Below are 14,286 nucleotides of genomic sequence, written 5' to 3' on the forward strand. Positions count from 1 at the left end.
AGCTTTGGCTTCTTCAGTCTGGTTTTCTGTAAATGTGAGGCATGTGAAATCACCATTCACAAATAGCTTCTGACCCTGCTCTCTGGTTTCAGCCAGTTTTAACAGAGATCAAGGTCTTGTGGTTATTTAATATTTACGATGAAAACATTAGTCAGAACACTAGGAGAGAGCCTTTCTAAATCCTAAGTGCAGGAGAAGCTTCAGCTGTGTTTGCCCCTTGTTACATACCAGAGTGCTCACAGAGAAGAAACCTGGATTTGGGTCATGCCAAAAATGCCAGGCATGCAAGGCATTAAACCCGGAGCCCGTCAGCTAAAGAAACTGTTTGACTCCTTAATTCTAGAGAGGAACAAATTCTGCTTGTACATTCCAATATGAAATAAATAAGAGCTTTTGCTCTGGAAGAACACCAACCCCATGCTTGAAAAAGATGGTGGCCCTGGTTCAAGTTCATGTGCACAGCCTGCTTAGCACCGTGGTTGTGAACTGTGGTGTCCCAGGTGTCCCGCCACCCCTTCTAGGAGCTGTGATGAGCTTAGCTGTTGAAAGACTCAAATTTCATTGCTTAAAAGAAAAACCAAACATTCCCCAAAAAAACCACCTTTTTGAGCAGGCAGTTCCTCTTTTGTCACGTAAGTGTTCATGCAGCCTCCTGTCCTGGCAGCCAGTCAGATCCTCTGGGACAGAGGAGTGAATCAACAGCCATTAGTGGTTGGCAGCACTTAAACTCTTTTCTGTCCTGGAAGATCCGAACAGATGCTAGAAATTAAAGGTGTCAGTTCCCAAACATCCATCTTTAAAGCACAACTTGTACAAACTGAAGAAAACCCCTGAAGTATTTCCCAACCCATTTTTTGGAGTTGCTACCAAAAATGTAGCTTTACTTTGTCGAGTACTGTGACAACAGGATGTCACGGGCCTTTGCATTTGTTATAACCTTGCTTGCATTTTATTCTAGCTTGTCTCAGAACTTCTGAATCAACCCTGGTTCTTTCTTCAGTCATTGCTGATACTAAAAATTCAGCCCTCAGTAAGGCCTTCACAGATCAATAACCCTTCAGACACATGGGAGTGTTTCCAAAACCTAATAAGCAGTTAGGTGGGTCTTGCTAATGGTCCATAAGGAACAGCAGAATCCAGCAACTCTTCTTGGTTTATTAACTCTTCTTAAGTTCCCTTAAAAAAACCAAGGAGTTGTTGTCTCACAAGATTAAATGTTATTGCTCTGATTTCGTTCTGAACACCTGCTGAGCCCAGCATCACCAGTCACAGTTTCACAGCAGAGTAGAATTACACATCAAGACTCAAATATAGCAGCACTGCTCAACCTCAGCAGCTCCACACAGAGGAAGGATCATGATCTGCCTTTCCCTTCTTTGTCTAAAAAATAACTTCATGTTAATCTATTTGTTAAAAACGTTTTTACTTTTAATTTCTTTCAGGAACCTCCCAGAGATGCATTTGTTACTGTGAACATCACAAATGCTGCTGTCCCCCAGACCTCTGAGGACACATGTCTCCTGGTCCCCTCAGGCTCTCCTGTCCCTGGAAATTCGTGCTGCACCTCTGGTCACACTCCTTGCAGGAATGAGAGCCCCAGCACAGAGCCTTGTGCAGCAGGAGAGTTTCCTGTGGTAACTGAGACTGATGATTACCAATTCCCACCTGTTCCCACAGAAGATGAATACATGGATAAGGATCTCAATAACACTGATTATTTATCTTTGCTAAGTCAACCTGCCGGTAAAACTCTGACATCATTTTCAGAACCAATGGAGGCAGGGGAGAATGACAGCTTGAACCAGTACTTTTCAGGTATTGGGAGCACAGAGGATGTATCAGTCTCTCAAGGCTTTCACCCTCCCTCCAGCACAGGTGGGGCGCACATTGCCACGGAACAACTCCTACAAAAATCTTGCCAACATGCCCACAGTTGCCCGAAGGAAATAGGCAACAAAGACACAGATCATTTTGCAACAAACTGTGACTCAGAGAAGATCTGTGTGAGGTGTGGCATTTTGTACAGAGAATCTCCCCAAAAGTGTGGCAAACCCTTTTGTGCTGTGGCTGACAGTACTTCCGCCTCCCCAGAAACTGGTTCCTGTGCCCAGTGCACCTGTGGTTTGAATTTTCTCTCTGCTGGTCAGAGCACTCTAGCAAACGATCTTGGTGTGGAAGATGCACCTTCAGATAGTACCAACATGAAGTACCAGAACACAAACAGGAGCACTTCAGGAACACACAGAAGCACTTCAGGGACAAACAGCAGCACTTCAGACCTCCCTCCAGCATCTGGTAAGCTCATTAGGCTTCACCCATACACAGATGTATAGGATTGTTCTGTTTGCTAGCCCAATGCTATTCAGAGGATCTGATTTAGGAGAAGAGAATGATGCTTTTTCACTTAAGTGCCCTGAAGCTAGTCTGAAAAAAAATCTGAAATTGTAAGGCCATTTGGTTTGTATTGAATTCTGCAAGAAAAGTGAGCCCAGCAAGGGACCATTGTCCCACCCTGATCTAACCTGCAATGCAGAACCGACCTTCCGGCTGTCACTGCAGAGGCCAGGCAGTTCTGTTAGCAGGTGTGTGTTTTGGAGAAAATCAGAAAGAACACAGTACAGGGACCTAGAGACTGAGCTAAGGAAGGATGCATAATGCTCAGGCAGATACGTTCCATTCACCAGTGTGCACACATATTTTTTGCTATTAGATTTAAGTCCAGTTACGTTTATACAGTGGTCAGTGAAACTCCAGCTGGAGCTGTAGGCTGGTGTCACAACTGGGTCTGAGAGATTATCTACAATTTTCTGCTTATAGCTCTTCCTCTTTACTTTTATTTGCTGGGATATAGGCATTCACATAAAATAGTTTCATACAGACACTGTTTTTCCATACACATATACTTTGTCCCCTAAACAACTCTGAAACACTGATTAGTTTACTAATTGTCTACCAATTTATTAATTGAGTAAATATATCAAAATTGTCAAATGAAAACAAAAAAATCACTGAAGCGAAACCAGCAGAAGGGAAGTCATGCGCCCTCTCTGGATGAAATCTTCCTTCCCCAGACTTTTTTTCCATATTAAAGTCTGCAATCGGCCTGTCATATGTTATTAGTCATTTTAGATTATAATCTCACCAAGTTGGATGCTCTATTTTTCTTTATATCAGTGCACTGCCAAGCATAATGAGACCTTAGTGTTGAGTGGGACATCCAAGTATTACTGTCATGCCCACAGCAGTTGTAAGCTGTTGCCCTTCTTTAAAACCATGTCGTGCCTTAAAATTTCTTACAGAGACATTCTTGTCAGTCTGCCAAAGCCCCAAAACAACATACTTGAAGGCCCTTCCTCTCTCAGCATGCATTCCATGTGGGAATCTGAAAGTGGGTAACGTTCATCTTCTGAAGAGCCGAAACTTGCTGCTGCTTCAGTTTCCTGAAATCTTGACGCAGTTTCACTGTCTGGTCTATACAAAATGCAGCAGGAGTAAAGAGAACACAGATTACCTTTTTTGTTGTTGTTGGACTCTTGAGGTACAACTGAAAGTCAAGTTATATTTGGTACGGCTTTTCTTTCTAAATATGACACAAAGAGAAAGAGAAAATGTTAAGGAACAGCAGAGCAAACGGGAGAGCTGGGATATAAGCGGTGTGCTAGCAAGTGCCATCTTAGATCTGCAGCACAATTCTTTATATGGGATTTTAGTTGTGTCTGTGCCTTTAGATATGTACATGCTATAGTGCCATCTGGTGAAACCTGAGCACAGATACCGTGTTCCTAATTTGCCAGCTTTTACGCATGACTGCAGGAAGATACTGGCAGAGCTGTGGGCAGTATCAGAGCATGGGTTAGTTGATCTGTGGGTAACCTGGCTTGCTGGCAGAGTAATTTTTCTGCCCACAGAATGATCATGCCCCCCTGGCAGTGCCTGGTTGCATGAGGACCAGGACAGGGCTTAGCCATAGGTTCCTCACTGAAGCAGCCCAGCCACACCAGGGCTGCATGTGCGGGTGCATCAGCATCTGTCATTTTGCTAGGCCTTGTGAAATGCCCAGATGGGATAAATGTGCGTGTAAAATAACTTTCTGTAAAACTTTTCAAAGCAACTGAAGCCACCAGTCTTTTCACACAGTTATGCTAAAACAGAATGGTACAAAAGAGGGTGGATGAAAAATGGGAAGAAAAAGACCATGGGAAATTCCATGCAGTTTTGGTCTTGGTTCACTACCACTCGAAATGACAACAGAACTGGTAAACTCTGTCCCTCCTGTGAAAAAATCCTAGAGGACGAAAGTGAACCTCTGGCCATGTGCCCCTTTCCAGGGGTTGCCACTGGAGATGGAGGTAAACCTTCAAGCAGTTCTTCAAACCCCACAAGCCTGGAGGCAGTCAGAACATGTAGGGTGGGTCAGTTCAGGCCCACCTCAAGTTCTGTGCAGGGCTACGGCGTAACACATGAGTGCAAGAAAACTTAGCTGACTCATAATTGGGACTGGTTTTGCAAAGCCTTTCACTTCCAGATCCCAAACCAGCCTGGTTTGGCAGTGACAAACAATTCTCACCACCTAGAGGCCATTAAATGTCTCAGAGAAAATCATTTGCCTGTGTTGTTCCAGTTCTTAGTGAACAATTACCACAGAAAATAATCTGACTTTGTTATCAGATCGTCTGAAGAGATCAAAAGGCTGAAACACTGCAGAGAACAATGCTTTCACTCTGAACGGGTCCCTTATACTTTTCAGGTTGGAAGCACTTTTCTTGCACAGTGTAGGAAGCTCTTGTGTCCATTTTCTGTGCTTTGGGGCCTTAAATATCCTTTTGTTTCAGCATGGTGTCTTCAGAAAGCACAGAAGGTTTGCCAGCCACATTCAGCTAAACATTATGAATGTGTTAATCTGCCTTTTTTTCCCTCCCCACTGTCACATATATTTCTAAATTTTTGATCTCTTGCTGAGCACTGGTAGCATTCTTCACAGCACCTTTTGCAAGTGACAGGCAATCTGTTTAAAGACAAATAGTTATTTTTGTACTGCCATTATGCCCAAGAGTTTTGTTCATGGCCAACAGCCAAACTGAATTGAACACAGGGGAAAGAACCAGCAGGGAAAATCTCCCACAGAGAAAACCCTTATGGACATCTCATGTTAATCAACAACACTTGGAAAAAAAGCAAAGAGCTAGCAATGCAGTGGTTTAGGTGAAATAAATCAGATTGCTCAAAGGGGGCCTATTAGAGAGATGCTCGAGTGCTGCCTTGACTCAGCTCTGAGCAGGCCCAGATCCTGACTCCACATAGCTGGAGACCAGTGCCCAGTGCTGGTGTGCAAACATCACCCGTGGCCACTGGAAAAACAGCATTTCTCTGGGCTGGGCCATGTTTATCAGCAAGGAAAATGGGAATGTCTCAAGTGTTGAGGAATGTAATGAAGAAAGGTACAAAATATCTTTAAAAAGTCGGATCAGTCTGCAGGTAATGATGAGGTGAAGCACAGCAGGAAAAACATTTTTTAGTAAGGGTGTTCACAGGCTAGGAAAATTTTGTTTACTTGGTTTCTTCAGTTGGTTTCATTTTCAAACTTTAGCAAGCTTGTTAGTTTGATGTTGGAAGTTCTCAGTTATTTTTTTTCCTGCTCTGAGGAAAGCTTATTAATTCCCAGAGCCCAGTCCTGCTGTCACTGAGGTCAGCAGCCCAGTCCTTGAATAGCAGAAAGATTGCATTTATACTGAAAAATCTCTAACCTCAGGCAGACTGACTGAAACCATAACTCTATTAAGTTGCTATGATATAGACTCTGTCTCTTCAACGGCGTCAGTCTATATCCAGCTAAATCCGTGCATGGGCTAGGTGAGTGCCAGAGTGTACCTACATGGAGGATCTGGACTACATAACATAATTGTATAAGCTCTGTGTTGTTTGGACACTGTGTGACTGTGTTAAGTCTTTCAGAATTTATTCAGTAAGCCTGCTTGTCTAACCCAAATGGTAGGATTAATTTGGGGTTTATTGCCCCCTTTGGCAAACAGTGTGATTTCTGGGACTGAGGAAAAATTTAAAAATAAATCTCATCATCAGAAATAATTAGCATTTCCTCACAAACCATGGGCAGAGGCAGATTGGACACAGCTTGTGTATCAGGCAGACAGGGAACATGAGATCATCACCTTCTCTCTGGCTTCCCAGGTCACATCTCAGAGGAAAAATGTTTCCAACCCTTCCAGACAGGCTCCTTGTGCATGACAGACTTTGTCCTGAGAAGACGAAAATGGAAATAATGAAAAGGTCCAGTGGAAGGCATTGATTATAAGAGCATCCTCATGTCACAGGGGAAAAAATAATGGAACAAGAACAAAGCCACCACAGCAGATTAAGTTCACTGCACTAAGTGTCCACCTTGTGAGGGGAAAATATTAATCATCTGTGTCTTTTTTTCTCCCCCCCTCCTTCCTTAGGAAATGTGACTGGAAACAGTAACTCCACCTTTATTTCAAGTGGACAAGTAATGAATTTCAAGGGCGACATCATTGTTGTCTACCTTAGCCAGAACTCTCAGGAGGGGGCGACGGCCTCGGGGCCGAGCGAGGAGAACGTGGGCAGCCCGGTGCAGGAGGAGAACCTGAGCCGCTGTGAGACTTTCGTGGGCAATGCCCAGCACTACAAGGAGAAGTGTGCCGAGCTACAGGGCGCCCATCCGGCCCCGGGCAGCGCGGGACCACGGTGGCCTGGCGGAGCCCTGGCCCAGGAGCAGGCCCCATCCTGCTGTGGACAAGCCTCCCAGCCCGTGCAGGAGGAGGGGAAGCTGGGACACTTCTCGGAGAAGGTGTTGAACTGAGGGGACGTTGTGTCCTCGCTGCAGGCCAGGGCACCGGCACACAGCCCCCAACGGGTTGTGGGGCTGCTGCCGTGCTGCCAGAATCCTGGGTGTCACAACAGACTGGGAGACTGTTGGTGCCCCTGGTGTCTCCTGGGAAATTTTACAGCTGGAAGGACCCTCATGGCACACATGTCGGTGGTGGTGGTGCTCTGGGTGGAGGTGGCTGGTAGGGATGGGCGCACGTGTGAAGCCGGGCGCACTGCCCCTGTTGCAGAAGCAGCAGCAGGGCTTTCTCCTCCCTCCCACAGAGAGATGGGCTCCCTGCCTGCACCCCATTTCCTGCCATCTCTCCCGGGCAAGTGGCAAAAGGGAGCTGAGATCTGTCGACTTGGGGACTCCGTGAGGAGGAGAGCACTGCTGGCCAGGTGTGCAGGATGCTCCTGGAGAGGGGACTGTGTGGCCAAGGGCTGGACTCATGGGGACCCCCGAGCTCTGCCTCGGGGTTTCTTTTTTGCAACTTTTTGTACCCATTTTGCTGGGTCTTGGAGGTGGAAGGAAGCCATGGTGCTGCTGTAACTTTTGTCTCTCTGTGGTGATGTGGCAGGTGGCACCATCCCTTCCCATCTTTCCCCAAGAGAGCAGACAATCCAGTCCCGAATCAGCACCAGAGCCAAGGTCCTGGGCTGCCCCTTATTGACTTGTGGGTATAAATAGGTGTGTGTAATGCTGCCACAAGCGGATGATAACATGCAAAATACAGCTGATATGCCTTAAAAGCGTATCAGATTAATCTCGAGCAAAGAGCATTTATGGTGACCCTGATTCACCTCTGCCTTACTGCACCTCTCCAGAGGAGTTCAAACCTCTGGAGATGAGAGTGATGTGTGCCTGGTACACTGCTCCAGGAATAACATCACTATAGTTTAAGACAAAGAGCTGCTGCTAGCAGGTGGAGAAAGGGTCTCTGACAACTAGCTGTGGGTATTTCCTGACTTACAGGAGAGAGATTACAGACGGATTACCCAAATACAGAGAATTTGGTCAAGGTCAAACACTTGCTCTTTCATCTGCCCAAACAATTTTGTCATTCTCTTTGCTATTTTCATTAATAGACAGAGATTTACTTAGGTAGCACAAAGCTATTTCCAGAACTTGGCCTGTGTGAGCTGAAGTTCAGAGTGTAGCATCTGTCACACTGAGAGCTGATGAGCAATGGGACCAAAGGTTTGGCATTAAAGAATAATAGTAGTTGTATTTAGAAGGGAATCTTGGTTACTCAGCTGGCTTTGGTTCATGTCCAATATCCTGCAGCCTTCTCCAGCAGCCACTGTGGAGAGAAAGATGAAGGGAACAGAGTCTCAAGGAATTCCCAAGAGAAAAAGATAACATTTTTAATGATTTCCTGACAAAGGATAATTTTCTGACATTCTCCTGCAGGTGTAAGTGCTGCAGGAATCTTATCTGCAGCCGGAGCCTTCAGGAGGGCAAGTGCTCTGTTTCCTGCCAGACAGCAAAGGGATTTCTTACCTAGTGTAGTTTTGGCTTCCCTGATGGAAAAGGTCTCTAGTTGGGAGGGCTTCTCCCCAGGAAGGTTTTAAAGCTGAGGAGTTCACTGCATAGCTGCTGTTTGCAGTAGTACTTCTTTGTGGGGAAAGAGTACCTATAAAGCTGGCAAGGTGATCACTGTGTCATGATGAGCTTCTCATGCATAAAACAAAAATACGGGCTTAACCACCTTCACCTCTCCAGAGAATAATTCTGCATTGTTTATGTATCTGGGATGTAAGTTCAGTACAAATGTGCAAGACTGTCTCTTGGGTGACTGGCAGAAAGGGCAAATAAACAACCAGTCTCACTTCCTTCCACCTCTATGTGGCCTTCAAAAAGCTAGATCACCCTAGCCTAGACTCAGGCAGGTAGAGTGTCCCATTCAGTGATGGCCCAGCCTAGCAGGGCCTCTCAGAAGGTGTGTAACTGAGGCTCTCTTGTCTGTAGTATTTTTTTGTCTTTTCTACTGGATCTTTTACAACATCTTTCTAGTCTCTTCTAGGGTAGTTCTGTATCCCCTAGGCACTGGTACAATAGGGACAAGGAAGCAGGACAACCATTACCTTCAGGCAAGGTGGTATAGATATTTTTCCTAATTTTTTCAGTTACTTTTCTATGGAAAACATTCTCCAAGACATCAGTTCTGCTGGAAAGTATCCAACCACAGCCCCATTTACAGGGTAGGCAGGACTGAATTCTTGCACTCATCTCTGGGTAAATTACTCAGGTCTGTCTTCTCCTTCTGCAGCTTCTTTCTTCCTTTGGTTTGTAACTGCCCCCAGAGAGCAGCTTAGAATCCTGGTTTGAAGGGAGACAATGGGAATTTACTGTGTGTCCTCAATGAGGACACATTTTTCACTTGTTGAATTTCAGGCTCTTACTGAGCAAGGATTGAAACTAGGATCATCAGCAAGTGTGAAGATATGAGTCCCATATGGGAAACATGATGCACCAACAGACCCAATTCTTTTTCTTCCTCCAGAGTCTATTCCAAAGTGAAAAAACAATATCACAGCCATTAGCAATGCTGCATGTTTCCTGGGTCTCTGCCTGACTCCTTAGACAAGGATCCCAAATGGACTTACTTATCCTCATGATTTCGTTTGTCATCAGTTTGGAGCTGGGAGTGGTTTTTTAGCATCTGTTTGTACAACAGGGACCTGTGCATTGGGCACTACTTTGGCTTCTGGCTGCTATTGTAATACACATAATTAATGATAATAAAAATCTGAAATACCTATTTGAGAAAAGGTGAAGGTTTTATTTGAATAAATAGGGAAAATAAATTATATGCCTGTGCCTGTTTAAAGAAAAAGAAAAGAGAGCAAAATGTGAGTATAATTACATTCCTTGTTAGGATTTTGTAACATTTTTTATATGTTGAATTGTTTTAACAAGAAGTGCTTACCTTCCACATTGTGTTCTGCAATGCATATTCTGCACCTGCACTGAGCCAGGTAGGAGCTCTCTTACAGATGGTGTGGTAATGCTTTACTGCTGAGAACTAGGCACTGATTCCAACTCATTCCTGAGGTTTTCTCCTGCACAGCCTGCATTTTACAAGTCTTTTAGTTTGAGGAGTCACATGAATTATCCTTGGTGAATATACTAGGTGGTCTTGAAAGTCAGCCACTTCCAGACCTGGCAGGACAGTATTTCTGCATATAGCCATGGAAAAACAAGGACACTGGAGCAGCCCTTCTTGATCCCATGGAACACAAAATGGCCTTGAAGAACAATATAGACTGTAATGGCTGTTAACCTGTGTACTTTGCTACATGTTCACACAGAGATTGGAAGTTAGTCTGTAAGGCTTTACAGCACCTGTAAGTGCTACCTGGGAGTAGCACCACTAAAATATCATTTCTACTTGTCCATTCAGGTTTCCTCCTTTTTATAATGTTGATGCTATCTGAGTAATTACACCCCTGTGTCTATCATAAAATAGTACGCTGCTGAAAGATATCTTTGTGCTTATCAGGTATTTAATAGGGCTCTCATCAGATACCTCCATGCACATTAGGCAGCAGTGCCCCTGTAAAAATAATCTACCATGACTGGAGAAACGACTTCTGCAGCACCTTGGCAGACCCCAGCATATACCCATTTCCCATTGCTCTCACTTTCAATGTGTGGTTCCTTGGTTTTTCCTTCTGCCAGGCATCCCAGTTGGTTGTGGCCTCCAAGATGATTGCATTGTCTCTGCAGCAAGCGTTGCTCCAGTCTTGCCTTCAGGCCTTCCAGCTGACTTGTCACATGGTTAAACATCTGTCGTGTTGTAAAATATGAGCATTCATAAGCATGAACTTTGTGAAAAAATGCTTTATTGCAATTCTCTCTGGCTTTGGAACAAGACAATGACCACATAACATTAAGGAGCCCTGTTGCGGTAGGTGAGGATTCCCTAGTGTCCAGTCATATGTGTTCTAACACTGCTTTTTTATTTCTTCTTCTTCTGGCTAGTTGGCTTATAGTTTCTTTGTTTTGGCTCAGGATTACCACAGCTCTTCTGATTCATTTCTTAGCATGCCTCACCACTTGGTCAGTCCCTGGGCATTGCACTGGTTTTTACTTGCATCAAAGTAGGCAGCTCTGTTCCATCCTGTTCCTATTGGTGGTCTCACATTTCTATATAATATATGCAGATGGTCATACATGAAATTACTCCTATTTCAGCTTCACAGGAAACTGTTGGAAAGGTTTCCAAGGAGCGCAAAGGAGCTCAGGAGTGTTTGGGACCAGCTGTGCAAGTGGGACATACACAAGTCAATGGGACTTGGCAGAATGCATCCAAAGCTCTTGGGAGGACTTGCCAACATTATTGTAGGGGCACTCTGCAACATCTTTGACAGGTCCTGGAGTTTGGGGGAAGTCCCAGCTGACTGGAAAAGGGCAAATATTACACCCATCTACAGAAACAGGGAAAAAAAGGAGATTTGGGAAATTACAGATGAGTCAACCTCACTTGAGTACCTTGAAAAATTATGGAGTGGACTTTCCTGGGAGCTATATTTTTGGGCATTAAGAAGAAGAAGGCAACTGGGAGAAGCGAACATATATCTCAGCTAACCCAGCCCTCTCCCACTGTCAGCAGTTTGTTACTTGCTTCATCGTTGATTCCATAGAGACTTGGAAGCATGACCTTCCTCATGAAGATCTAGGCAAAGAAGGCGTAAAGGAAAATCTTCAGGTCTTCCTGTCATTTGTAATTAACTGGCCAGCCCCACTCAACAGTGCACCTACCTTTTCCTGCTTGCTAACACACAATACACTGTGTTAGTACTTGCTATTCGTGACATCTTTTGCTGGCTCAGGCTACAGCCGGACTTTAACCATTCCCTCTGCATCTCTGCATGCCTGAGTGGTATTTCTATATTCTGCTTTGGAAGCCTGTTCCTTTTTCCATCGCTCTCATGTTCCTTTTTTTTTTTTTTTTTTTGCATTTGGATTCTTTCAGTATCTCACTGTTTAGCCAGGCTGGTTTCTTTCTGTGCCTGCTTAGGTGGATGGACTGCTCTTGTGCATGGAGAATGCTCTCTGAAAGTCTCTCAATGCTCCTGAACACCTTTGGCTTTCAGGGCAGACTTCTGGGATACCTCCTGACAGCTCCCTGAGCAAGATGAACTCTGCTCTTACAAAGATCTGGGGTTTTACTCTACTACTCACTTTCTTCACGCTCCTTAGGATAATCTTATCAGTGCAGCCAAGGTTGCCACTCCCAGTCCACAATTGTTTGAAGAAGATTTTATCTGTTTCCACATCAGGTCTTCCATAGCAGACACCTAACACAAGCACTTCCTTGACGGTGACTCCTCTGATTCTGACCCAAAGACACCCAGCTGATCTGTCCTCTTTCCCATGTCCTCAAATCACTCTTTTATGTAGAGTATAATCCCTCCTCCTCTTCCACCTTTTCTGTTTTCCCTCAAAAGGTTGGAAGCTGTTGCTTTTTTTTTTCTAATAGAGCTATTTCCTTAGCTAGTTTCTAAAATTATAGAAGAACCTAACATTTCAACAAGTTCCCCATTGTCGTGCCTTTGTCTGGTTATAGGTCAATAAACTTTACCTTCATTTGAAGGCCTGGGAATGGGCCTTCAAATTTCCCACCTGTAAAAAAGGGAGGGTGAGAGAAAAGGCCTAGAGCTGGTGTGAGGAGCAGAGGCTGAAAGATGTGTACCCTCTTCCCACTGCCCTGTAGAGATGTGGGGAGAAGACAGCAACTTGATGCTGCTGGAAATGGCAGCGTGGCCAGCATTGTCCTGGAGGCTTTGTCATTCCCAGTGTCCAGTACCAGGTGTTATCCAATGAGGCCTCAGTCTGCTCTGTCCTGCAGGGGAGGAAGCAGCTGGCAACTCATCCAGGGTTTCCATCAGATGAAATCAGGCCTGCGTGTCTCTCTCTCTCTCTTAAAAAAACAAAACAAAACAAAACAAAACAAAAAAAAAACAACCAAAATGAACTGAATTTGCCATAAGCAGCACATGAGGACAAACCATTTCAAATGCAGAAACCACTGCATCAACAGGCTGTTCCTATTGATCGTCCCTGGATTATAATGGAAGGCTATTTATACAAAGTCTCAATTATTTGAAGCACCTCAGATGAGTATTTAGAAGGTGTCTTTTAGCATGCAGGCTTGCCATTACAGTTCTCAATTACATATCCTTAGGAAGCACCTTACCTTATTCTCTCTGGTTTTGTTCAGTTCTATCATTCATTGACCTCCCTTTTAGTGTTGTACGTGCCACTCAAGCACAAAAGTTCTTGCTCCGTGTGGGAAATAGAAAACAGTTTCCCCAGGGACATCTGCCTTTTGCATCATTTCAGTTCCTTGTTGGGTTTTTTGCAAGCTTAGCTGGTCATAAATGAGCTAGACAACAGATGGTAGAGCTCATGCTATAACACAGAAAATTTTAATTTAACAGGGGTTTCCACTTAAAAATGCAGCTGCCCACTGGTGCACTGCCAAATTTTCTTCTGAGAACACTCTGAATGTATTGGAGAATGAGATGGATGCAAGCAGCTCTAATGATTGTCTCAGCAGGCTGCTCATAAATGTTTCCTGCAACCCCTATTCTTTTCAACCACATCCCATGGATCCAACCTGTCTGCTGGATGGGCCACAATTCAGGGATGCATTAGAAACCTGTCCAGTTCATTGTCTTCATTTACACAAAACAGTCATTGCCAGGATTTTGTCCCCTTTGTCTGAAGGGGTGCTCCAAGTATGACAGAGGCATTAAAAAAAAAAAAAATCCCCTTTAATTCCTGGGTTTTCTCAGTCAGGCTGGCCTACCATATTTAAATATTGATACCCTTTGGGTCCATTCTCTTCAAAGTCACGTTCTTTGACAGGTCCCATTCGGGTCCACTGCACTTCTGTCTGCTTTGTAGGAAGTGCTACAACTGGTGGTTTGTTGATGAAAAATACTAGAAATCAGTTTAGTATTTTTTTTGCTTACTTAGGAGGAGATGGAAAAACACACTCAAGAATTCTGTCCCATTAATAATTTTTAAAAGTCTTATAAGACTTGTTTCCTTTTGGATCTTCATGTTTTGGTTATTTTGGCAGTAACAACTCTTCCATGCCAGCATTTTTTCCCCTCGCAGGATAATTGTGTGTTGCTGAGGATGGCTGAGGGGCAGGATTGCTCTAAATTAAAGATGAACTCTAAGTAATATATCTCACATGGTTCCTTTACTGGATGAATGGACACAAAAAGCTTTGCCCTACTTTATTGTGACCAGAGTATGCCTGCTGCAGAGACTGAAGAGCTGTTGACATGATTCCCTTGGAGTTCATGCAGATACACTAAACAAACCCAGTCACAGCCACAACTTCTTTAACTTGCATGTGAATAACATCAGCCGACTGTGTTTCAAAGAGCAAAGATATGCCTGGTTTTTGGGTGTCTTACGGG

At 44.3% G+C, this 14,286-nt stretch overlaps 1 protein-coding gene across 2 annotated transcripts in view; it reads left to right on the forward strand.

Moving 5' to 3' along the window:
- Positions 1–9,656, forward strand: part of TNFRSF11A (TNF receptor superfamily member 11a) — a 33,210-nt gene extending 23,554 nt beyond the window's left edge. For both annotated transcript variants that reach the window (XM_066186744.1, XM_066186745.1), the window contains exons 12-13: positions 1,443–2,295; positions 6,456–9,656. In XM_066186744.1, the coding sequence (XP_066042841.1) occupies positions 1,443–2,295; positions 6,456–6,835 (1,233 nt within the window). In that variant the 3' untranslated portion in view covers positions 6,836–9,656. The remainder of the gene's footprint in view (positions 1–1,442; positions 2,296–6,455) is intronic.
- Positions 9,657–14,286: the final 4,630 nt, after the last annotated feature.

Source organism: Chamaea fasciata, unplaced genomic scaffold, assembly GCF_029207755.1.
Source record: "Chamaea fasciata isolate MVZ Bird 193981 ecotype frontalis unplaced genomic scaffold, bChaFas1.0.hap1 SCAF_1, whole genome shotgun sequence".
NCBI classification, from domain to species: domain Eukaryota; kingdom Metazoa; phylum Chordata; class Aves; order Passeriformes; family Sylviidae; genus Chamaea; species Chamaea fasciata.